Here is a 27,916-nt window from a genome sequence, read left to right as displayed (position 1 = left end):
TGATAACTTGTGTCGTTGTCTACCTTTCTCCTTATTTTCTGATTTGTAGCCGACCCTCAGAGTTTTACTCGGTCGGCTCTATGGTCGTAAATATCGGCAGTAGTACTGTACTAAGACAGTAGTTGTCATCTGAAAATTTGTTCCTCTATTATATTGCCTTTCCTATCTGGTTAGTACCTGATCATTAATGTTGTAATGGACCATCTCTTGGTCCTAAATGCAGACGGAGCAATTGTACTAAGGCACAGGTTACCGTTACACAAAAGAGTTACCTTGTCGTTAGATTCAGATGTTAATCGGTTCAATTCTTTGATTGTAATTACATTGCTCAGTCATAGTTACAATCTCAACAACTTGTTGTACTAAGCTGTTCGTTGCTGTGTTTGAAAGACTGAGTCATTATTGGTGTATTTTAGCTGGATCTTGTGGTTCCTGGTCGTGCGGTAGCGTTCTCGCTTCCCACGCCCGGGTTCCCGGATTCGATTCCCGGCGGGGTTAGGGATTTTCTCTGCCTCGTGATGGCTGGGTGTTGTGTGATGTCCTTAGGTTAGTTAGGTTTAAGTAGTTCTAAGTTCTAGGGGACTGATGACCATAGATGTTAAGTCCCATAGTGCTCAGAGCCATTTGAACCATTTTTCTTGTGGTTCCGCCGAGGGAGTTCCCTTGTAATAAGTGTTCATACCATAAGTAATGTTTTAAGACGTTCCTTCAGAGCGGTCTTAATAACTAACGATCGATTTAACTTTGAAAATATTATCAGCCAACTGTCGCCGGGGCTTTAGACAAAATAAAATTGTCAGAAGGGCCGATTGGGATCCAGTCGCACTTTGGTTGCCGATTGAAATTAAAAGGTTGATTGCTTTGAAGTAAGCCTTATCATTGTCATATTGTTTCCTAATCTCTTTAACCTTTAAGCACAGGTGCGCGTCGTAGCCCCGAACCTTTCGATATACTGAAATGTTGGAACGCGCGGGCACTCTCATTGGAGGTGATCAACTGATCACAATCAAACACCCCACTGCATAACTGATCGTCTCTGTTGGTAGTGATGATACACCCATCCACTATTTTGTTTTGGCAGCTAGAAGAGTGCGAAATAATAGGGTGTTTTGAAATTCTTTCACAAGAAAAACTGATGTATTTTCTTATTGAGCGCCCCTAGTAAAATTTGTTATGGAAGGCAAAATGGACTTCGATTTGTTGGGAGGGTTCAAGCATGCGTTTTTCCCGGTGTTTTCATATTTGTATTCAACCATGTAACAGTGCGGTCACTGCGTTGCCACCATCACATATCTCCCATAGGGCTCATGAGAATAACATATAGAGGCAAATAGGTAGTCATATTTCCCTCACAAAATATGTGAACTCAGTAGGAATTAAACCGATACTATTGGTACGAATTACTCTCTCCCATGCACTATACAATTTCTGTCTGATTGGGGACAGTCAAGGTCCATTCTGGATTATGGGTTACCTTAATGCGACTATGGAGCTGACGTTGGCGAAATTCCTTATGCGTCACATTCTGTAACAGCGGAATGAGTGGATTCGGACGGAAATTACCAACAGGACGTCAGTATATTGTCATGTCACGAACTCATGGCGACTGATAGCAGAACTGTTGCAACAACCGTCTTCACGATTTGTGAGGTGTTTCACAACAATCTGCTATATCAAGTTTGTTGACACTATCGACCAGGAGATATGCGATCTGTTGAGAATTTTTTTTTTTTTTATTTATGTTAGGGACTGAAAACTCAGGAAGTCAAGACTGCATGTGAAATTTTCTTTATTTGAATAGATTACTAGTTTTGCTAACAATCTATCTATCTCCAGGTCATAAAACATTTTTAGTGTTGGTGCCATCACGGCTTCACTCATCGTTTACATCTTTCTTAAAATGACAGCATCCGTACAAGAAATAGCTGAAAACAGCTTTCCATCATTAGTGGCCAATTTAATTGAACGACGGTCATGAAACAAAGGCACTGTGATGTGGCGGGATGTAAATACGAACTGTGTCGTTTGCTAAGTTCCAAAAACATAACGCCTTTGTTTTATCGAAATCGCTTGATTACACTAGACACGAACGATGGAGAGCTGATTTCAATTATTTCATGGGGGGTTGTAATTTGAAGAAAGATTTTAACGATGTGTGAAGTCGTAATGGCACTAACACTAACCAAGAATACACTACTGACCATTAACATTGCTGCACCAAGAAGAAATGCAGATGATAAACGGGTATTCATTGGACAAACATATTATACTAGAACTGACATGTAATTACATTTTCACGCAATTTGGGTGTATAGATCAAGAGAAATCAGTACCCAGAACAACCACCACAGGCCGCAATAACGGTCTTGACACTCCTGGGCATTGAGTCAAACAGAGCTTCGATGGAGTGTACAGGTACAGCTGCCCATGCAGCTTCAACACGATACCACAGTTCATCAAGAGTAGTGACTGGCGTACTGTGACGAGTCAGTTGCTCTGCCACCATTGACCAGACGTTTTCAGTTGGTGAGAGATCTGGAGAATGTGCTGGCCAGGGCAGCAGTCGAACATTTTCTGTACAGGACCTGCAACATGCGGTCATGCATTATCCTGCTGAAATGTAGGCTTTCGCAGGGTTCGAATGAAGTGTAGAGCCACGGGTCGTAACACATCTGAAATGTAACGTCCACTGTTCAAAGTGCTGTCAAGAGACGTGTAACCAATGGCACCTCATACTATCATGCCGGGTGATACGCCAGTATGGCGATGACGAATACACGCTTCCTATGTGCGTTCACCGCGATGTCGCCAAACACGGATCGACCATCATGGTGCTGTAAACAGAACCAGGATTCAGCCGGAAAAATGACGTTTTGCCATTCGTGCACCCAGGTTCGTCGTTGAGTACACCATCGCAGGCGCTCCTGTCTGTGATGCAGCGTCAAGAGTAACCGCAGCCATGGTCTCCGAGCTGATAGTCCATGCTACTGCAAACGTCGTCGAACTGTTCGTGCAGGTGGTTGTTGTCTTGCAAACGTCCCCATCTGTTGGCTCAGGGATCGAGACGTGGCTGCACGATCCGTTACAGCCATGCGGATAAGATGCCTGTCATGTCGATTGCTACTGATACGAGGCCGTTGGGATCCATCACGGCGTTTCGTACCACCCTCCTGAACCCACCGTTTCCATATTTTGCTAGCAATCATTGGATCTCGACCAACGCGAGCAGCAATGTCGCGATACGTTAAATCGCAGTCCCGATAGGCTACAATCCGACCTTTGTCAAAGTCGGAAACGTGATGGTACACATTGCTCCTCCTTACACGAGGCATCACAACAACGTTTCACCAGGCAACGCTGGTCAACTGCTGTTTGTGTATGACAAATCGGTTGGAAAATTTCCTCGTGTCAGCACGTTGTAGGCGTCGCCACCGGCACCAACTTTGTGTGAATGCTCTGAAAAGCTAATCATTTTCATATTACAGCAACTTATTCCTGTCGTTTAAATTTCGCGTCTGTAGCACGTCATCTTCGTGGTGTAGCAATTTTAATGGCCAGTAGTGTATTTGCGATCTGAAGATAGGTAGATTGGTAGCCTAAACTAGCTACGCATCCAAATAAAGAACATTTGATGTCCGATTCTGGTTTTCCAGTCACTAACATAAATAAAAAATGTGGCCACCTTTCCATGTGCCAATTATTGATGCTGCAGTTGGCAACTAAACGTCGGCGCCCTCATCTGCAGTGACGTCTCGAACATCGTGCCTGTTGTGACGAGGTATTTACCACTACGTTTGTCAACGAATCTGCATGCTGCTAGAGAGCCGTGATTACATTAACACTGCCTCGCCGCACCGCAATGCACACATGGCCAAGTCCCGCGTAAAGCGCACTCATTCCGCCGCTGCACCTGCAGCTGTGGAACGGGGAAGAGCCGGCGGGGGGCTGCAATCGATTGCCGTTGCGCCAGCACCCTGGCCACGTTTTCTGATACGCTGATCGGCAGGCGCTAAATTGCAGAGGGAATGGGACTCTGCTCCGCTCTATGTCAAGGTTTATCCTGGGGTCGTTACACAAAATGTCTTCCAAAATGACAAAGAGAGACATATGAGGCACCAGCATCTGATAGTAAATTAATAACAACTGAGTGCCAGCAAGTGGAAGAATTTATATGATGACTCTTTTTGAAGATACGCTCTGGTCCGTTGCGGGCCTGAAAAATCTATCTTCACCCGTTTTTTCTCGTGAGTGGTCCATTAATGTCACGACGTCATATGTCGCCATCTACTAGTACGAAATCGCAAATTGACAGTGGTACGACGATTCAACAGAAAATTTTATTAAAACAACCTCGAAAACACTCAAACCGGTCAAGGTGCGAAATCAAATAAAAATTCGAAATAATTTGTTGCTAGTTACCATCTGAAAGATAAATCTTTATCAGTATATAGCCACGTTCTTGAACATGAATTTTATGACGAATTTTCTATCTATTTCGTCGTCGTGTTTAAAATGTTATATACAACTTAATAATTGTCTTGAAGGGAAGTGGGAACAGGAATGTCATCCGATCATCCTCTACCACTAACATTGCCAGCTGCATAAATTAACATGCCTAGCCACGAATAGGGAATAAAAATGGTTCAAATGGCTCTGAGCAGTATGGGACTTAACAGCTGAGGTCATCAGTCCCCTAGAACTTAGCACTACTTAAACCTTACTAACCTAAGGACATCACACACATCCATGCCCGAGGCAGGATGCGAACCTGCGACCGTAGCGGTCGCGCGGTTCCAGACTGTAGAGCATAGAACCGCAAGGCCACTCCGGCCGGTAATAGGGAATAAAGGCAAAGAAAAAGAAAACAGTTTCTTAGTAACGGAAATAGATTAAATATTTTATAACATGAATTTGTTTACTATCTCTAATTGTGATTAGAAACGCTTTTGTTTTTCAAAATATATATATATTTTTTTTTTTTTTGGAATCAAAGTGCTTTCTTTCTTCTGGTGCTCCCACTCGCTTTATTTATTGTGCAGACGCGAAAGTCAAGTGCTAAAATCAAATTAAATATCATGATAAATGAACTTTAACTCAAATAAAAGCCGCGACTTCTACGTCTTGGAAGAGGTGTTTTATGTTTCTCTGGCACAAGCGCATTTACTTCACAGTTTTGTGTCAAGTGGTTTTATTTCTGTCACCAGTACACCCTGAAGGAGGTTATCCCTGGATGCATGCCCGCAAGAGATTGGAATATTTCGGATAGTTATCAACGTCGTTCATCAAACAGACCTCAGTCGTTAGCAAGACTGTGTGTCAAGAATTTAACAGTTTAGAAATAAAGACAGAAGTGACAGAAGAGGGAGTTGATTAACATATTTTCTTATCAAGTATGTGCCAGAGAGTTTAATCCAAGGGTGAAAGAACAGCATCAGCAAGTAACTCATACTTGCACACAGACTGCAAGATGTGATTTGATTAGCTTCGATGCCGCTACAGGTACTCTTTGAGGAAACAGGAGAGAAACACCACATTCATGGAAATATCTTATGATCGAATATAGGAAAGTTACCACACTGAAGACAGTCAATTATCTAAGTGACACGTTGAGAAAGGAGGTCAATCAAATGAGGATCACGAATTACAATCCAAGCTACAACTGACTTTAAAAGTGATCTGCTACACAACCTTATTAAAACAGATATTTGAGTCTACTGTTTAGTATTCAAATAATGGCGTTTATGTATAGCAAAGTACTGGAATAAGAATCGGAGTACTAAATGAAATAAAGAAGAAAGATGGGAATATTTGCCGGAAAACTGTTGGTCCTAGAACATACTAAGATTAAAGTGTGATAAGCTGATAACTAATTTGCAGTCACACAGAGAGAGCTACAGCCTGTGAGAGGAAAAGAAAAACACGTTTTACAGCCAAAAAATTAATTGCATCTTGCTGATGTTTTGACTCACGAACAGTACGTTGCTTCACGTCAGATTTGAGCCAAATGAGACGGGGATTTAATGAAAGGTGTACATTTTAGATACAACTACAGTAACTAGAACCACATTTTACACTGAAAATTAGTGTCCACTAGTAAAAGCACACTCATAATTACGTCGTAAATGTCTGGTTTGCGGACGAATGTTCACTACAATGGTTTTACTTCTGTTATCGTAGAGTAGCACCCTAGTCAGTTTTCATTATTTATTATGATACCGCCTAAACTACCGGTCTCTCTCCACATTTTGTTATGTCTGATACAACCGGATTTATATTGTATCGCATTTCTTCCACGCTACTTTAACCTGACTGTTAAAACCGCCCAAAACAACCGTTTTCTGAAATAACAGATTTTCGGGTTTCTTATTTCTATTCCTTCCCGTAACAGACGTAGAAATCGAACAAAGACTGAAAAATATTTATCACGTTCAAGACACACAATGGTAGTATTAAATTAAACAGGTAAATAAAAGAAAACTTAGTGCGTCCAATCTTAACCGTTGTTCTCCATAAGTGATAAGCGGTTGAATACTGCCACAAGTATTCTCCTATTGATTCATATCTTTTGAAACTCTGCTCAAAAATCCTTTCACACTGTTGGGGCATTATGAATCGTTAGTGCTAAAGTTTGAAACCTGAAGTTTATAAACTCTATTTTTCGTGGTAATTTGTCCGTTTTCAGTGGCTAAAAGCAGATAAACGGATATTACGTAGGAACAAGCAGCAGATTATATTCTACGAATGAACAGTTATGTTTTTAATTTATAACTGTTACCATAATATCCCTCCTCTCTTATTAATTCTTAGAAATGACAAACAGGTATTAATCTTTTAAGGCAAATGAAGCGTTGTACTTCCTTGCTACGTCACTTCGTAGAAATGTTTCCAGACTAGGGTTGGTGCCTTTCAGCAGTATGATGGATATCCGGCGACGCCAACAAGAATCTATAGTAGAGAGCAGGTGGGGGTAATAAGTCTTTCGTATCAGTCGTACACACGTAGCTTAAGACACCAGGCACGGCAACAGGGACATCATTGTCTCGGCAGGCCTATATAAATTTTTATGCCTCGTCTTCGTCGCTCGTTTCTGCAGGGATTGTTATTAACACAGCACATATCGCTTTTCAGATATTCCTTGGTAGCGCATTATTCCAAACCAATGCAAATCACGAATAAAAATTACTACCTTTTAAAATAAGATGTGTTTAAAAACGAAAAATTTTGTAAATTCTGCATTGGGTAACAGATATTTCGGTTTTTTCACTCGGTTATCAGTAAAATAAAAACACTTCTTATAACTGAGACCAAACAAATACCCAAAAAACCTGTTATTTAGAACTGTAATACCGGTGTCGATTTTAAGCGGTAGGCTTTTCCCATCCCGACAGTGTCTATCTATTTTTTTGAGAACTTCAAAATCTTAGAAACACGAAAGGGTGTGTAACACGTTATCTAAGTCAACCTGTCTTAAGTCGGCCTAAAGCCGGCCGGAATGGCCGAGCGGTTCTAGGCGCTACAGTTTGGATCCGCGCGACCGCTACGGCCGCAGGTTCGAATCCTGCCTCGGGCATGGATGTGTGTGATGTCCTTAGGTTAGTTAGGTTTAAGTACTAAGTTCTAGGGGACTGATGACCACAGCAGTTAAGTCACATAGTGCTCAGAGCCATTTGAACCAAGTCAGCCTAAAAATAGTAAGCAAGTATCAGGTTTAAAAAAGGACCAGAATTCTGTCTCTGTGGCATGCAGTAACGATTAATGTTGACTGCCTGTCCTTTTTATCTCTCTCCCTCTCTCTCTCTCTCTCTCTCTCTCTCTCACACACACACACACACACACACGCACAGGCGTATAATTGAGGTTGGAACAGCACGCAAAGCTGCACGGGGTGTATTGCTCGTCTGCACATAATCTGGCTGCCGCCCGCAGCGCCGACTTGACACCGGCCTCGGAGCGGCAAAGACGAGGCAACAGGGGCGCCTGTTTGCCGCGTCCTCAATGCCGGCAGCTAATTACGTTACGGAGGCGTGGCAGCTCTGACTGGGGCGTGCACCCGATGACGCAAGCGGCCAATTGTCTCCGCCTAGTGACGCCCTATGCCCCGCCAGCCGCGCTACAATGCCACTGTGCGCCCGTCCTTCCTCTCTGCAGGCCACGTCTGCTGAAACGGCCCAGCCGAGACAGCGTTTGCCTCATTTGCGAGCTGGAACTCATGCCGGTTTACAGATACACACTTCCCTTACACACGCACATCTCATTGTTTTCCTCGTAAACTTTACGTCAAACTGGAAGAGGTCTGAGAATGCCTTGAAAATTTGATAAAGAACACACTTCACACGCTCAGTCCCATTCAACAGCGATGTTTGGTATAGCACGACGCATTCATGCAACATGTGTTAACCTCTCATACGCCGGCTTAATCGGACTTGGAAACATTCGTTAGTTTCAAGAAGGGAACGTGTCCCAGTTTCGAGATCGTTCACCCTCAGCGCAGGTGGTCGTATCTGCTGTTCAGTTGCTTAAAACCTCGTTTTTGCAGTGTTTCGGAGTACTGTTTGGTGATCAGTGTTGTACGTCTGAGTTTAGATCATCTTCATTAAAGGTAAATAAATAATTGTTATTGATATAGTGGCTATTGTAGATGTCTTAAAAACCTGTTAGTTTGACGTATCTAATGTGATGTCGTGCTTTTGTTGTAGGCCTACGTTTCATCATGAATTATGTTGCATTCTGTTGTTGGAAAATAAACGATATGAATACTGAGACTAAATTTTGGGACGGCGAAACGAAAATCAGAGGCCTAGGCAGAATTTCAACATCACTCATGATTTGATTCCATCCTCAGTGAGGATTCTATGTTAATCAAATCTCTGTTTAAAGTACACTGGATTTCCAGAAGCGGTGGCCTGAATTCCACAAGAAATTCACAGAGTTCATCTACATCTACATCTACATCTACATTTATACTCCGCAAGCCACCCAACGGTGTGTGGCGGAGGGCACTTTACGTGCCACTGTCATTACCTCCCTTTCCTGTTCCAGTCGCGTATGGTTCGCGGGAAGAGCGACTGTCTGAAAGCCTCCGTGCGCGCTCTAATCTCTCTAATTTTACATTCGTGATCTCCTCGGGAGGTATAAGTAGGGGGAAGCAATATATTCGATACCTCATCCAGAAACGCACCCTCTCGAAACCTAGCGAGCAAGCTACACTGCGATGCAGAGCGCCTCTCTTGCAGAGTCTGCCACTTGAGTTTATTAAACATCTCCGTAACGCTATCACGGTTACCAAATAACCCTGTGACGAAACGCGCCGCTCTTCTTTGGATCTTCTCTATCTCCTCCGTCAGACCGATCTGGTACGAATCCCACACTGATGAGCAATACTCAAGTATAGGTCGAACGAGTGTTTTGTAAGCCACCTCCTTTGTTGATGGACTACATTTTCTAAGCACTCTCCCAATGAATCTCAACCTGGTACCCGCCTTACCAACAATTAATTTTACATGATCATTCCACTTCAAATCGTTCCGCACGCATACTCCCAGATATTTTACAGAAGTAACTGCTACCAGTGTTTGTTCCGCTATCATATAATCATACAATAAAGGATCCTTCTTTCTATGTATTCGCAATACATTACATTTGTCTATGTTAAGGGTCAGTTGCCACTCCCTGCACCAAGTGCCTATCCGCTGCAGATCTTCCTGCATTTCGCTACAATTTTCTAATGCTGCAACTTCTCTGTATACTACAGCATCATCCGCGAAAAGCCGCATGGAACTTCCGACACTATCTACTAGGTCATTTATATATATTGTGAAAAGCAATGGTCCCATAACACTCCCCTGTGGCACGCCAGAGGTTACTTTAACGTCTGTAGAGGTCTCTCCATTGATAACAACATGCTGTGTTCTGTTTGCTAAAAACTCTTCAATCCAGCCACACAGCTGGTCTGATATTCCGTAGGCTCTTACTTTGTTTATCAGGCGACAGTGCGGAAGTGTATCGAACGCCTTCCGGAAGTCAAGAAAAATAGCATCTACCTGGGAGCCTGTATCTAATATTTTCTGGGTCTCATGAACAAATAAAGCGAGTTGGGTCTCACACGATCGCTGTTTCCGGAATCCATGTTGATTCCTACATAGTAGATTCTGGGTTTCCAAAAACGACATGATACTCGAGCAAAAAACATGTTCTAAAATTCTACAACAGATCGACGTCAGAGATATAGGTCTATAGTTTTGCGCATCTGCTCGACGACCCTTCTTGAAGACTGGAACTATCTGTGCTCTTTTCCAATCATTTGGAACCCTCCGTTCCTCTAGAGACTTGCGGTACACGGCTGTTAGAAGGGGGGCAAGTTCTTTCGCGTACTCTGTGTAGAATCGAATTGGTATCCCGTCAGGTCCAGTGGACTTTCCTCTGTAGAGTGATTCCAGTTGCTTTTGTGTTCCAGGAAAGGTCCTCATTTCCGATTTCCAATTGCAGACAGCTAGAATACTTCTTACGTAAAGGTTTTTAACCGTAACTGTGTTGATTGATGTTGTAGTGAAAAACACTTTCTTGCTGCAAAAGATCAATTCAGGTGTGCCCTGCATTCCAACAGAAATGACGTACAATAGAAAAATTTCAATACAAGACAAGAAGCTCCAGGATGCACACGACATAGTTACATACATCCTATACGAGTACAGACCATTTCATGAGGAGCTTTGACGATACCAGCAACAGACACTGCAGAGGACGGAGAAAGTGAAGGACAGTAATGATTCTCAGAGTAAATATCATAGAAAATGCTTTCAAAACATGTGAAAAGTATAGCTATTTCCTGTATAAGACGTATTACGAATATTTGTGAAAATGTAACTATTTCTGATGTTGTACTAGAAGTTTTAATGCCCAATTAATAATAACTTTGATGAAGGAACATATCCACGGATTTTAACATCGTGATTCCTCCATCAGGACAACCAATATTTTCACGTTACTGAGACAGCGGGTAATGTAAAGAATCTCATGCAACAGTCTGGTTAAGAAAAAATAAAAACATGAGAACGGTAAAAAGTTTTTGTGTTTCCCTACAAAAGAAGTTTTTGACTCGTTCCATTCGTAAAACTACCGATTCAACTCTTTTGACATTAGTGCCACAAACATATTCTGTCATTACCTTATTTTATAGAACGTTAGGTTCTGTCGGACCTTCTTTACATTACTGCATAACTTACCATTTGCCACGAATTGCTGTCATCATGAATCCGACTGGCAAGTTGATCATTTTACCTGTAAATGTAATAGTGTTATAAAATATAATTTGCGTCATTGTTTCGAGATTACCCACAGCTATTTTTGTAGGATCCATCTTCATACTCATCTGTTGTGGAAATACACCAATGTTGTTGTTGTGGTCTTCAGTCATAAACACCACAAACAAGATAGATTTTTGAAGAAAAAATACTGACAATTTTCATTCTTTTGAACTTCACAAATCTCAATGTTTGTTTCAGTTCCGTGTTCGGTCTTCGTTGAGGTTTTTCTGTTTTTGTACTAGGTCTGGCAACTAATTTGAGCTTTACTTACTTTCTGTCTCTCGCTCCTTTGTGTGTGCGTAAATGTGTTTGTATTTTCATTATTTCGTCTATTTCTATTGCTTGTTTTGTATAGTTCTTTAAAACTGTTAAATTGTGTACCATTGCTCTGTATGTTATAGTGTTTTTTCCAACTGTTATCGCATTCTGTGTGTCAAACGTTTCTTCTATATCAGATGTTTGGTATAGCCTGTGGCTGCATTTTAGTGTTTTTAAATCAGTGTCTGTTTTAATTATGTGATCAGAAAATGTACTCGGGAGCAATTACTTTTCGGGGCTCGTAGTTCTTTGCGGAACAGGTGTTCCTGAATTCCAAAAAATGGTTCAAATGGCTCTGAGCACTATGGGACTTGAGATCTATGGTCACCAGTCCCATAGAACTTAGAACTACTTAAACCTAACTAACCTAAGGACATCACACAACACCGAGTCATCACGAGGCAGAGAAAATCCCTGACCCCGCCGGGAATCGAACCCGGGAACCCGGGCGCGGGAAGCGAGAACGCTACCGCACGACCACGAGCTGCGGACCCTGAATTCCCGTAACTTCGTATGCAAACTCGGATGCTCATGGATTAGAGCTTCAGAGCAAAACTAAGATTAATTCATCACTATTTCGTATCACTCCGTGCACCACAGGTGCAGTGTTTGTTGTTGCTGTCGTCGCTGTTGTTGTGTGTGTTAGTGAGAGTAGGTGGTGAAGTTCTGTCGAGAAATTTGCTTCACAATCTGACTACTGTTGCATTTTATGTGACATGTACTCAATGAAATTACCTCGCATTTGAATATAGAGCATTAAACAATAAAATTTCTTACACTTCCGCACATCAGCGTTTATTATAGAGTCAAACATGTCTGTAAAATTATAAGATATTCATCTTTAACAAAGGTGCTATTATATTCCCGTTACACAGGTTGTAATTTAACTTGCAGTACAGATATAACATTAATGTATTTCATATGTTGATATACACCTATTCTTTATCAAGAAAAATCTCAGGAAATACACTGGTATTTATTTTGTTACTTAAAAACGAATTCTAAGAAGGAAATTCTTTTACTAATGAAGTCGCATAGTTGCCTTCAGTTTTGTTGTTTGGAAACATATTCCAGTATTTTGTGGCACGTACGAAAATTTCAAGTTCTTAATATAAATGTAACACCTCACTCGTGTGCATGGTCCAGTAGTTGCTGTAAAATTATGTCATTTGCTTCAGTTCTGTCTATGCAGCTACGAAAAGCGTTTCGCAGATTACTGAAGGCATTTTAAATCACCGAAACGAAACACGTATGGTAAAATAAATACCAGTAAGCATTGTTAGTTGACACAAACATGAATTTGAAGTGTTTGAAGGAACCATAGGACATCCATTCTCCATTTTATATAATACTGGTGAACTCGGAAATGCCCCGAATTGCTATATATGTACGGGAATGGGGTATACGTCCTGATCTCCTATCTCCTCTCCCCTTTCTTCATCTCGTCCTCCTTGCTCTCTCTGTCCATCTCCTTTTTCCCTCTCTCTACGTCCATTTCTTTCCCCTCCCCTCCCTGTCCATCTCCTCTTTCCCAGCTCACTGACCTTGAGCTGCGTTTATTATTACATCCAAGAAACCTCGATTGGAAGCTGCAGTCGCTTAAAATAAATGGCTAAATTGGTTGGGATCATAGGTATACATGGTATCAGATATCTCTCCTGCTGCTGCAGACAGGTAAGATTACGAAGTGTTGGACGATATAGGTTGCGCAGTAGTTTCTAACCATAAGGAACTTTATTCGTAAGCGCCATCTAACGTGGAAACGATCCAGCTGCAGACCCATGTTCATAGGACTTTTTCTCGTCCATTTCCTGTCAGGAAACCGTCCACACAGTTTATCCGTTTTATTAACGTTCACTATATCGCCGATGTCCGTCTGAATGTTTATTAGTGTCGTTTAAAAATTCGAAGCAAGTCGGTCAAGGAATTTTCGAGACCTTTGCTAACAACATTTTCCTTGTATATACGAATCTTTGTTAGAGTATCGAGCAAAAACATGGAGTAATCTTTGAATAATTTTTACGACAGTTTTGATAGCAAAGTTTCCCCTTTATATGGTATACATATACGTATTTATATACTCTATATATTAAAATATGTAGCTATTCGAACGTTTATTAGAATATTGTGAAAAAATTTAAGTAAGTCGGTTAAGAACTTTTCGTGATCCTAGGTTCCAACGTTAATCGTCGACTTCTCTTTGCGTAGTAGTATAGATTTTAAATTAGTATTTGTGTACTAAACATATTAAAAAACTGTAGCCTATGTCGGTCCGAAGGGTTATTAGAGTACAGCGCCAACATTAGAAATAAGTCATGATAACTTCTCAAGTTGTTTCCCAGGATCGTGGCCCGTTTATATAGTAAGTATATATTTGTATACTACATGTATCGAAAAGTTTGTAGCCTAAATCTGTCCTAACGCTCATTAGAGTATCGTGTAAAAATATGAAATTAATCGAGGCAGTACTTTTCAAGACTTTTGGTAACAACGTTGAACAGTGACTCGTCTTTATATGCTAGTACAGATTTGACTATTTTTAATTTTTTTCGATATTATTGTACCTTAACAGTGATACACGGTAGAATGGACCAGTTTCCTGAAGGGTTGACCGATATGCGTCTCGGTAAGTGGTTCACAGAATACAAAGGAAGAACGGTAGAACGCTGCTACAGTTACCGACCAGTCGTACTGTTACATCTGAGAGGTTTTGTATTACTCTGTGATTCATGCTGCACATTTTGTTGATTACGTATTACAGACTTGCGTATTTTTGTGCAGGTATTTTTAAAGAGACTAAGGTAGCAAATACACAGGTAATAGACTATTACTCGTTTAGAGTCACTGAACACCGAGTGTCCCTTATACCATTTTAGAAATTATTCCCAAACAACGTCTGAAATTTGTCGATATAGTTCTGTTTCACGCTGCAATTGTTCATTATCTTACCAACGTAGAAAATGAATCTATTTGCGTCATTACCCTGTCTTCTTATCTATCTGCATTCGATATCACTGTCTTGCAGAAACTTCTCCAGTACATCATTTCTGTTCTGTCGAGGCATTCGTTCACTTTCTTTATTAAGTGTCCATTCGTCTGCACCAAATGACACTGCCCTTCCACAAAACTTTTACAGTCGTTTCTTTGTAACGGTAGCGATGCTGTCGTTCCGTGATGGTGAGTGTGGCTCCTTACTTATGACATTTTTCCGCATTTTATTCAGTATCCGTTCCTTAAGACATATTGCGGTAATAATTAACTAACACTGTTTTAACAGATCACAATCAATTCTCATTCCATTTATGACTGAGGCTAAGATCGTTCTCAATTTATAGTAATATCGACGTCAGTACGAAATTGGACCAGTCCTTTTGTGCAGGAGATCTTATTTACGGCAGCAATGACAGGACTTAACCGTTAACATTCAAACTTGTTGTGGCTTTCTCCTGATCTCTTACAACACTGGGTTCTAAACACCTTGAAGTCTCGTATCTTAATTTTATGAAGTAACCTCCCGAAGACCGACTTTAAGAAGGATGTTGGCAACTGACGTACACCACGCAGTAGTTAAAATTAAATGATCCTCTCTCACTATATATGTGCTTCCAACATTTGGTGCCCCCCCCCCCCCCTATTTCCATTGTACAATATACACTTTTTTCAGTTAATAGGAGTCGCACTTATTCCTTCATCCACACATTCGTAACATCAGAAACCAGTATTAATTCGACGACACAATATTTGTTGAACTTCACTGTTCAAAAATTGACACGGTCGTAATAGCTCATAGCCGACACCGTCGTGTTGAAAGATAACAACATCATTAAAATTTACAATCAGTATGTCTCATGAAACAGTCAAATTTAGGTATTACATGTTTACCACCGCTCCTGAGACTTGAAGGTGCATAGATCTTACGCACTTACTTGTGAGTGACACAAGGACTTACAGCGGTAGCTACACCAGTCCAGAATTTCACGGATATGTTAACGTCACGACTGGACCCCGTATACTTCAACATGAACCCCGATAACGACTATACACGGTTGCTCACCGGTCGCGGACTGGCAGTTGTGGAGTGTTGTTGGCAATTTAAAAACTGATAATCTCGCAAACTAATTATTGTTTTTAAATTCGACTATATTAGATTTTGTTGTTTTGAGTGGACTGTAGGACTTACCTGTTATCTAGTTTATGGAAAATGTTAAAATTATAAATATATAAATATGAGGATGGGATCCATCCTGAAAATAATTTTACATTGTGGTAAATTATCAAAAACCTTAATTATCGCCGTCGTTGTTTGGTGAGGAATGATATCCGACTCCTGAAAATTGGAGCAACAAATGTACAGTGTCGAAGTTCAGAATCCAACAAGCATTAGGCAGAATATGCCGTGGAGACTCCATAAAACCTTTATAGTTGATTATTTTATGTAAAGTGAAATATGGTATTGTAAAGTGAGGTACACAGTCTTCATAATGGTATATGTAATATTATCCAAAAACGCATATAAGCACACAATGTTTTGCAACTGTTTACTGTCGTAGAATTTCCAGTTAGATTGAAATTTTAATTAATGCTTTTCTAATGAAAACTATGTTTCTTATTGGAATCAGTAAATCCAAATTAACCACCTGAATAATAAGGTTAACTTTACCTAAATATTGTTTTTACATGTCCACCAGCACAGTACATGTTTTGTTGGCAACTAAGTTGAAAACAGAACGAAAAATAAAAAAAAGTGTTATTAGTGGCAGGAGAAGTCATATCAGATGTAGAGTTTTATAGCGTCTGTACGTATTTGGCAGACAAAATAATAGATATTATAATTGCCAATCCTATCTGGTACCAGACGGCAGACAGTTATTGTAGTAGGTAATTTCTGAAATGTATTATAAGGCTGCAGGTTCGCTTCTCGACCTTTATTAGTCTGAACATACATTGCCTCTAGCCACTGCATTTCCATAAAAACAGAACTACATATTGTACTATAAATTGTCTGAAAAAGCTTACCGTTACTTGGCATTTAAATTCTTTCTCTCGTATGATATGCAATTCAAGGAACGAAGGAACGTAATGAAGACGCAGTCTGCCCATTGACCATGAAATTCAGAAATTGCATCGGGATCGAATGTAAAAGGTACAATGCCGACTTAAGCACAAGAAGAGTGAATCTTCTAACAGTTTGTTCTTTGAGCGTCTCCTGGCAGACCAGTATTAGATTCGAATGCACCAGTGCAGGTTTACTGTATCCCTTCGACCTTCCCATTGACCATGAAATACAGAAATTGCATCGGGATTGAATACAAAAGGTACAATGCAACCTAAGTACAAGAAGAGTGAATCTTCTAAGAGTTTGTGCTTTCAGCGAATCCTGGGAGACCAGTATTAGATTCCGATGCTCAAGTGCAGTTTTACTGCATTCCTTGGACCTTCACATTGACCATGAATTACAGAAATTTCATCGGGATTGAATACAAAAGGTACAATGCCGACTTAAGTACAAGAAGAATGAATCTTCTAAGAGTTTGTGCTTTGAGCGTCTCCTGGGAGACCAGTATTAGATTCCAATGCACCAGTGCAGGCTTTCTGTATCCCTTCGACCTTCCTATAGACCATGAAATACAGAAATTGCATCGGGATTGAATACAAAAGGCACAATGCCGACTTAAGTACAGGAAGAGCGAATCTTCTAAGAGTTTGTGCTTTGAGCGGCTCCTGGGAGACCAGTATTAGATTCCGATTCACAAGTGCAGGTTTACTGTATCCCTTGGACTTTTACATTGACCATGAATTACAGAAATTTCATCGGGATTGAATACAAAAGGTTCAATGCCGACTTAAGTACAAGAAGAGTGAATCTTCTAAGAGTTTGTGCTTTGTGCGTCTCCTGGGAGACCAGTATTAGATTACGATGCACCAGTGCAGGTTTACTGTATCCCTTGGAAGTTCCCATTGACCATGAAGTACAGAAATTGCATCGGGATTGAATACAAAAGGCACAATGCCGACTTAAGTACAAGAAGAGTGAATATTTCTGTATAAAATCACGTTCCTTGGAAATAAGTAATCCACGTAAGATAGCTAGGACAGAACTGAGGATTCAATGTGGCGGCACTGAGTTTTACAATATTTTTCAGCAACACGTGACTCATGTGGCCCTTGTGAGGTAAATTGAGGAGCTACTTGATTGAGAAGCAGAGGGTCCGGATCCCGTGAACTGACATGCGGCCGCGAGAGCGGTGTGCTGACCACAAGACCTTCCATATCCGCATCCAGTGACGCTTGTGAGCTGATGACATGGCAGCCGGTAGGTACCGATTAAGCTTCGCGGCTGTTCGGGTGGAGTTTAGTTTTAGTGAGTCATGTCAGAAGGCGACTGTTTTTCATATTTAGCGTTTCAGGCTCCTATACAAGGCAACGTTATCGATGACAAAGGTTAAATGTAACTCGAATTAAGGTATTTCTCTACAATATGCACTACTGGCCATTAAAATTCCTACACCACGGAGATAACGTGCTGCAGACGCGAAATTTAACCGACGGGAAGAAGATGCTGTGATATGCAAATGATTAGCTTTCCAGAGCATTCACACAAGGTTGGCGCCGGTGGCGACACCTACAACGTGCTGACATGAGGAAAGTTTCCAACCCATTTCTCATACGCAAACAGCAGTTGACCGGCGTTGCCTGGTAAAACGTTGTTGTGATTCCTCGTGTACGGAGGAGAAATGCGGATCATCACGTTTCCGACTTTGATAAAGCCTTGCTGGATCCCAAGAGCCTCGTATCATTAGCATTCGAGATGACAGGCACCTTATCCGCATGGCTGTAGCGGATCGTGCAGCCGCGTCTCGATCCCTGAGTCAACAGATGGGGACGTTTGCAAGACAACAACCATCTGCACGAACAGTTAGACGACGTTTGCAAAAATGGCTCTGAGTACTATGGGACTTAACATCTGTGGTCATCAGTCCCCTAGAACTTAGAACTACTTAAACCTAACTAACCTAAGGACATCACACACATCCATGCCTGTGGCAGGATTCGAACCTGCGACCGTAGCAATCGCGCAGTTCCGGACTGAGCGCCTTAACCGCGAGACCACCGCGGCCGGCGACGTTTGCAGCAGCATGGACTATCAGCTCGGAGACCACGGCTGCGGTTACCCTTGACGGTGCATCACAGACAGGAGCACCTGGGATGGTGTACTCAACGACGAACCTGGGTGCCCGAAAGGCAAAACGTCATTTTTTCGGTTGAATCCTGGTTCTGTTTTCAGAATCGTGATGGTCGTCTCCGTGTTTGGCGACATCGCGGTGAACGCACATTGGAAGCGTGTACTCGTCATCGCTATACTGGCGTATCACCCGGCGTGATGGTATGGGGTGCCATTGGTTACGTCTCGTTCACCTCTTGTTCGCATTGACGGCCCTTTGAACAATGTAAGTTACATTTCAGATGTGTGGTTCTACCCTTCAATCGATCCCTGCCAAACTCTACATTTCAGAAGGATAATACAAGACCGCATGTACGGGCCTTTCTGGATACAGAAAATGTTCGACTGTCCTGGCCAGCACATTCTCCGGATTCAATGTTGGCCGAGCAACTGGCTCGTCACAATACACCAGTCACTACTCTTGATGAAATGTGGTATCGTGCTGAAGCTGCATGGGCAGCTGTACCTGTACACGCCATCCAAGCTGTGTTTGACTCAATGCCCTGCGTATCGAGGCCATTATTACGGCCAGAAGTGGTTGTTCTGGGTACTGATTTTTTAGGATCTATGCACCCAAATTTCGTGAAAATGTAATCACATGTCAGTTCTAGTATATTTGTCCAATGAATACCAGTTTATAATTTACATTTCTTCTTGATGTAGCAATTTTCATGGCCCGTAGTGTATTATAGTTTTCTCATTGCCTATTGGGGTGGCAACTGAAAAGCAAGACAGACTAAAACGTAAGCTCCATTATCAGCGACTTCGGTATTGTCGTAATTGCTTTCACTCAGGAAATCCGATTTCTGACGACCGTGCCATGATTCGAATGTGGAACATGTCCATAGGACCGGCACCTGCGGAGGATGACCCGCGTGGCACTGCGCGGTGTTGCAGGCGGTGTCGGGGCCGGCAGCGCGGGATGGCGGCCGGCTGTGCGGCAGCGGCCGCGAGATGACGGGGGCGGCGGGCCGCCCACTGGTGGCGCTGGCGCTGGCGCTGGCGCTGCTGTCCGCCGGCGGCGGGGGCGGCGCGGGGGCGGAGACGCCGCCGCCGCCGCTGTGCCCGCCCGCCGCCGCCACCTCCTCCTGCTCCTGCTACAACTTCGAGGACGGCCTCTACCTGGAGTGCCCGGCCGCCAACGCCACCTCGCTGCGCCACGTGCTCGCGCTCGTCGCCGCCCCCGTGCAGTCGCTCAACGTCTACGACCTCGATCGCTCCGTCTCTTCCGTGAGTGACCTCACTTTCCATTTGATATTACGAGGGCTGTCCACAAAGTACATTACGTTTTGGAATTAAAAATAAGTAAAGTATTGGAAATTTTTTTTATTATATACAGATGAAAGCCACACTTCAATACTACTTTTCTACATAGTTGCCATTTAAATTAAGGCATTTATCGTAGCGATGGACGAGCTTGGAAATTCCTTCGTCGTAAAATTCGGCCGCCTGCGCCTTCAACCACGTGGCTACCTCTTCTTGAAGCTGTGCGTCGTCATCAAAACGCTGCATAGCCAACCACTTCTTCACTGCTGGGAATAAGTGGAAGTCGCTCGGTGCCAGGTCGGGACTGTACGGCGGATGAGGAAACAACTCCTACTTAAAAGATTCGAGAACTTCACGAGTGGCATTTGCCGTGTGGGCCCGGGCGTTGTCGTGAATCAGCAAGACCTTTGAGCCCAACTTTCCCCTGCGCTTGTTTTCTATTGCTCTTCTGAGGTTGTGCAGAGTTTGGAAATACCTTTGAGAGTTTATTGTAGTGCCTCTTTCCAGGAAAACCACAAAAATCACACCTTTTCTGTCCCAAAAGACAGTCGCCATCACCTTCCTTCCCGACATTGTCTGCATGCATTTCTTGGGTTTCGGGGGGCAATTTGTGTGGCCCCACTGCATTGACTGCAATTTTGTCTCGCAGTTCACATGCTTAACCCATGTTTCGTCACCAGTAACGATGCGATCGAGTAATGAGTCGCCATCTTTCTCATACGCGTCCAAAAATGTTAACGCTGCAGCCATTCGCTGATTTTTGTGAATCTCTGTCAAGATTTTTGGTATCCATCTTGCACAAAACTTGTGGTAACCAAGCTTTTCGGTAATGATTTCGTGCAGCAAACTTCGTGAAAGTTGTTGAATATTCATAAACAGTTCCGTTATTGTGAAATTACGGTTTTCACGGACCACGGCATCGACTTTTTCGACAAGTTCGGCAGTCACTATGCTGGGTCTTCCACTTCGCTCTTCGTCGTGAACGTTAGTTCGGTCATATTTAAATTTTATGACCCATTGACGCACTCCACCTTCAGTGATTATGTTGTCCCCATACACTTCACAAATCTGCCGATAGATTTCTATCGGTGTACAGTTTTTTGCAGTCAGAAACCTTATTACAGCACGCACTTCACATTTCGCGGCATTTTCAAACTGTCACAGTAACTCAACGGAGTACAGCACGAAACTCTCATTAGCACGGCAGGATGCCGACTGAGCGGCGGAATGCCATGACACCAAGATGGCCACGCTAGCCCCGCCCCTAACGGACACAAACGAAAACGTAATGTACTTTGTGGATAGCCCGATAGCCCTCGTAGTTTCCCCTTTACCATGTGTCTTTGAATAGTTTACATCTACAATTAAGTACTGCAACAATTTTTTCTCGGCCAATTTTGGTTGAAAATATGCAGAATATATTGTGAGACATCGAGGAATAATACCGCTTCACTCTCCATAATTTCACGGAGATCCGATAGATTACGATGCTATACGAAGCCTTCAAAATAGCTTCTGTAATGGAAGTGTGTACCAACCTTGGACCATAGATACTAGTAGACTGGCCTTGCTGTGCAGAAGCTATAGGGCTGGTGTGGCTCCAACATAAACCACGTAACTGTTGGCAAAACGTGGCGGGATTTCAAATCAGCGGTCTGCCATCCTATGTTTGTATCGTATTTTACCCACTGCTCTCAATTGACTGCCAAACGCTTCCAACAAAAATTACTTTTTTATTTGCGAAAAATTATGTCAGAACTACATTTGACCTGGATTTGTTCACAGTACCATTTATAAAATACATCGAACGCCACTCTGGTGGGCAGCGGGACGAAATTACTATATACTATCTATTAATGTAGGATGTCGATCAAATTCATTTAAACAGTTAAGAGTGGGCTCGTGTCAAAACTTCAAACATTGGATTCGCCGCATTTTGAGCTTTAGTCACTTATAAAAGGAAATTGGATATGGAATTATGTCAACTCTAGGTGGCAAAATTGTCGACTTTAGGAGCAGGTCCATTTTAGAGTATCAATTTTAGGTGCACTTCAAAGGTTCAGTTCCTACTATTTTTACAAAAGTTTAAACTATCAGTTTTTTTAAAAAAATGGTATTTTAGATGAAAGGTGAGACTTTGAAGTTTCAGAAAATAATTTTGGTGCCTACATTTATTTAATAGTATTAGAAGGTAGAAAAGAATTCTCTTCATGTGTCGACTATAGGTGCTCTTACCTTATTATAATCTCAATTGTATATACAAAAAGGCGCATATGTGCAGTTGGCTTAAAGTTTTTCCGTTTTAGGGCCTGTATCCAAAGCTGCCTTCGGTTTTCATCCTTAGGGAACCTATGAGTAGGAACGAGAAACAGTTATACTTACTTCTGTAACCGAATTATCACAGATACTTTCAAAATGTAATATGAGTCTGACTAAACAGGCATCACTTTCAACACTTTAATTTATGTGATACTTATTTCAAGTGTAAAAAACATATAAAAGTCACTTCAGCAGATTTCAATAAACGCATCTGCACTATCATAGAAACACGTACACATGAAATGTAATGCCATTTCCCCCGACAAAACGCTGAGTACAGCCATAAGCGCAACACGAAACAACCATGTTTTGCCAACATTCACGTGACTTTAGCCCAGAGATATTGGAGCCACGAAAATGACGTCAGGACCAGTCTATAATATTTATGGTCGAAGGTACCAACCAGAAAGCTGGCATTGAATTTCTTTTGACGGCAAACAAGAGAATTTAAAATTTTTCTGGACCTTTGCAGAATGTCTACAGAGTCCTGGCAGTGAGCAACAGGACGATCAGCCGTAGGGCGTGTTATGATGACGATGAACGAATCGTCGCCAATGTGAATGACTGGTGACCAACGCTAACTATAAATATACAAATCTAATCTTTGCGTATAAAGCAGGTTTGTCAGTGAAGTCGATAAGGAGCTGGCTGCGTGGTCTGGGTCAACAACTACTAAAATAATTAGATGTTTTTGGTAAAAATAATATGTTGTACTTAACTGGTGGTACAGGAGTCTTCGTAGTCAGGAGGAATATAATTGCAAACAGAGAGCTGTAGAAGCATTACATAGGCCATACATTAACTAAGCGCCTTGTTAGAGGTTTTCTCCCATCAGCCAAAGGCTATACTAGCGCTAGAGACTTGTTACAAACCGCGGAGCGGCTCCAACGGCACTAGTCGCGACTCGCGGGTCCAGCGATACTAATACGGACCGCGGTCGATAACTGCAACCACTAACAAGTGTGGTATCGCACGATGATGCCAAAGGGCGAGGCGCCTGTCATAATCGCAGAAATTTACGAGCAAACCTGTCCGATTTCACGCGTGGCGGCCCACAATTTGGAACGTGCGGGCACTCTCATTTGAGGTCGTCAGGGGAACACTACCGTCACACTCCAAAACTTAACGTCTCTGTTGGTAGTTCCGATAAACTTCAGCACCAATTGAAATACTCAAAGGTGTGCGCCCCCCGGATTATCGCCGCTTAACTGAATACCATAAAGAACAACGGAGGAACATCTGTGAGAAATTCCTTTAGGCTGATCGTGAAAATTTTTTGCCGAATATCGTCATAGGCGAAGAAACATGTGTTCATGTCTTCTAACCGGAAACAAAACGGCAGTAGATGGAGCGGCGGCACACCACGTCTCCTCGAAAAAAAAAAAAAAAAAAAAAAAAAAACGTTCAAAGCCGCACCCTGAGCCGGTAAAGTCAATACGATCGACTCTTGAGACTCTGAAGTGGTCATTCTTTTTGATTTTTTGATTCCCTCCATCACGGTGTAACGATCAACTCTGAAGTTTATAGTGCTACCTTCAGAGAAGTGAAGTAACAGCTTCAGCCTGTTCCACGCCAGAAAACTGCAAACGAATTTCCTACTCCGTGGCAATGGCAGGCTTCACACACGTCTGTGCAAACGAGAGGAGCTCACAAAACTTCATTGGACTGTTCTTCCTCGTTCACGCTACAGTCCAGACTTGGCATGTTCCGACCTCCATCTGTTTGGTGCAATCAAGGATGCACTCCTCGAGAAGCCGTATATGGATGATAGGAAGGTTATTAATGCAGCAGACGTCGGCTACGACGTCGACCTGTAGAGGGCTATGGTGCTGGTATAAGGCGTAAGGCCGTCCCATCGAACAGCGAGAATAGTGTTTTCCAGCAAAGAGATTGGGGAATACACTGAAGAGCCAAAGAAACAAGTACACCTGCCTAATATCTTGTAGGGCTAGAATTTGGATAACTATGTGTATGGACTCGACTAATGTCTGAAGTAGTACTGGAGGAAATTGACACCTTATCCTGCAGGGCTATCCATAAATTCGTAAGAGTGTGAGTGGGTGGAGACGTCTTCGGAACAACACATTGTAAGGCGTCCCAGATATGATCAATAGTTTTCATGTCTTGGCAGTTTGGTGGTCAGTGGAAGTGTTTAAACTCAGAAGAGTGTTCCTGGGGCCACTCTGCAGCAATAATGGACTTGTGACGTGTCGCATTATCCTGTTGGAATTTCTCAAGTCTGTCGGAATGCACAATAGACATGAATGGATGCAGGTGAACAGACAGCATGCTTACGTACTTGTCACCTGTCAGATTCGTATGTATCAGGGCTCTCCAATGCACACACCTCGCACCATTACAGAACCCGTAAAAGCTCGAAGAGTCTCCTGCAGACATGCAGGATCCTCAGATTCATGAGGATTTCTCCATACCCGTACACGTCCATCGCTCGATACAATATGAACGGGACTAGTCCGACCAGGCAACATGTTTCCAGTCATAAACAGTGCAATGTGAGTGTTGAAGGGCCCAGGCGAGGCAATAAAGCTTTGTATCGTGCAGTCATCAAGGGTACACGAGTGGGCCTTCGGCTCCGAAAGACCATATCGATGATGTTTCGTTGAATGGTTCGCACGCTGACACTTGTCGATGGCCCAGCTATTTGTGGAAGAGTTGCACTTCCGTCATGTTGAACGATTCTCTTCAGTCAACGTTGATGCCGTTTGTTCAGGGCCTTTTACAGGCCGCAGCGGTGTAGGAGATTTGATGTTTTACCGGATTCCTGATATTCACGGTATACTCGTGAAATGGTCGTACGGGAAAATCCCGACTTCATCGCTACCTCGGAGAGGCTGTGTCACATCGCTCGTACGTCGACTATAACACCATGTACAAACTATCTCGATAACCTGCCATTGTAGCTGCAGTAACCGATCTAATAACTGTGCCAGACACTTGTTGTCTTATATAGGCGTTGCCGACCGCAGCCCCGTATTCTGCCTGTTTACATATCTCTGTATTTGAATACGCATGGCTGTATCAGTTTCTTTGGCGCTTCGTGCAGTATGGTGTATTGAAATTCTGAATTAAACCTACCTGCTTTCAGAAAAAAAATGTGTTGCATAATTTATTTACTGCACGTCGTAATCTAAGGCATCTTAAGCTGTGTGTCGGAGGGTACTACCGCTTTCCTCCTTTCCCTCTTCCACTAAAGATGAACTTTCGCATGGTATCTAATTTCTCTCACCGTCTCGTCCTGGTCATTTCGGGAGATGCACTTCGGATGAAGTAATAGGTTGCTCGAGTATTTATCGGAATAATTTCTTCGATAGATGTGCAGGGCATTTCTTAATGCATCCACTGCAGAAGTGTGTTGAGCTTCTCAGTTACATTCTCGCGCATACTGAACTATCCGTTGACAAAGCTCGCTCCTCATCGTTATATCACCTCCATATTGTTGTTGTTGTTGTGATCTTCAGTCCTGAGACTCGTTTGATGCAGCTCTCCATGCTACCCTATCCCGTGCAAGCTTCTTCATCTCCCAGTACTTACTGCAGCCTACATCCTTCTGAATCTGCTTAGTGTATTCATCTCTTGGTCTCCTTCTACGATTTTTACCCTCCACGCTGCCCTCCAGTACTAAACTGGTGACCCCTTAATGCCTCAGAACATGTCCTACCAACCGATCCCTTCTTCTAGTCAAGCTGTGCCACAAACTCCTCTTCTCCCCAATTCTATTCAATACCTCCTCATTAGTTATGTGATCTACCCATCTAATCTTAAGCATTTTCTGTAGCACCAAATTGGGAAAGCTTCTATTCTCTTCTTGTCTAAACTATTTATCGTCCACGTTTCACTTCCATACATGGCTACACTCCATACAAATACTTTCAGAAACGACTTCCTGACAAATCTATACTCGATATTAAAAAATTTCTCTTCTTCAGAAACGCTTTTCTTGCCATTACCAGTCCACATTTTATATCCTCTCTACTTCGACCATCGTCAGTTATTTTGCTCCCCAAATAGCAAAACTCTTTTACTACTTTAAGTGACTCGTTTCCTAATCTAATTCCCTCAGCTTCACCCGACTTAATTCGACTACATTCCATTATCTTCGTTTTGCTTTTGTTCATGTTCATCTCATACCCTCCTTTCAAGACACTGTCCATTTCGTTCAACGGCTCTTCCAAGTCCTTTGCTGTCTCTGCGAGAATTATAATGTCATCGGCGAACCTCAAAGTTTTTATTTCTTCTCCATGGATTTTAATGCCTACTCCGAACTTTTCTTTGGTTTCCTTTACTGCTTGCTCAATATACAGACTGAATATCATCGGGGATAGGCTACAATACTGTCTCACTCCCTTCCCAACTAATGTTTCATCTCCATCTCTTTCATTAATACATGATAAGGATCCCCGACTAATGCAATACTTAAGAATCGATCGAACTGCTGTTTTGTGAACCTTTACATTTAATTGGCGCCTTTTAAAACTCCGACTTATGCAAAATACGATGTACAAATTTATCCAGAAAATTTTTCACACCTATGTGTCATGTCCTGTGGGTCTCGATTTATTTCTGTAAGATACCATCGAGTCTTCATGGCTGTTTTTTCTAACCTTTGGCCTAAAAAATTATTACATTTGCATTTTGTATAATTTCCTTCGATTGCACCAGTAAAACTATGCTACTGTGGATAACTGAATTTTACAAACCGATTTTTTCTAATGCTTTGATATCGTTTTGACAGCATGTCGTCTGCAAGGTACTCGGGAAGAAATTTGATTACTTTTTAATAGTTCTTCCAAAGCAGTGATTGTCAATGTCTTTCTTCCATTTTCTACCAATTCGAGCAGAAAACCGATTGAGACACTGAACTTGACCGAAAAAATAAGTGCAGTGACATACACAATCACTACTCAAGAAAAAGTATTTTTTTGCGTCTACATAATCAGTACGAAACCTATTTGGTATTTCGTGCACCTACGAACTCCCCTTTAGAAAGATTTTCCTAAGTACAGCATCCGTCTTCTACAGATCTTCAATACACATTTCCTAAACACGCAATGCATCCCGTACTGTTGGTGCCGCCGCATTTCCTTGTTAACTCACTATAAACATCAGATACTGCAAATTAACTCACGGCTTAGGAAGAAACAGTTAAAAGAAAACTACAGGAAACTGTTGTGTACAACTGCATGCACAATACATATGTTTTTGGATGGGGTCCGTCTTTAGCAAAACACAATTTCGTTTTTTACCGCAAACATGTTTCACTGCAATTCCAGCATCATCAGCGGGGTTTTATTTTATGGCTGTTGAAGAAAAATAATATTCTTCACTGTTTGTATACATGTTCAAAATGTTCAAATGTGTGTGAAATCTTATGGGACTTAACTGCTAAGGTCATCAGTCCCTAAGCTTACACACTACTTAGCCTAAATGATCCTAAGGACAAACACACACACCCATGCCCGAGGGATTA

General features: G+C 42.2%; 1 protein-coding gene across 1 annotated transcript in view; it reads left to right on the top strand.

Moving 5' to 3' along the window:
* LOC124803137 (slit homolog 3 protein) overlaps positions 1–27,916 on the top strand; it is a 192,956-nt gene that overhangs the window by 80,055 nt on the left and 84,985 nt on the right. Inside the window, exons 2-3 of the mRNA XM_047264317.1 lie at positions 19,741–19,875; positions 19,909–20,073. Coding sequence (XP_047120273.1) covers positions 19,741–19,875; positions 19,909–20,073 — 300 coding nt within the window. The remainder of the gene's footprint in view (positions 1–19,740; positions 19,876–19,908; positions 20,074–27,916) is intronic.

Source organism: Schistocerca piceifrons, chromosome 6 (genome assembly GCF_021461385.2).
Source record: "Schistocerca piceifrons isolate TAMUIC-IGC-003096 chromosome 6, iqSchPice1.1, whole genome shotgun sequence".
Classification (NCBI taxonomy): domain Eukaryota; kingdom Metazoa; phylum Arthropoda; class Insecta; order Orthoptera; family Acrididae; genus Schistocerca; species Schistocerca piceifrons.
This window is presented reverse-complemented; position numbering and strand designations above follow the sequence as displayed.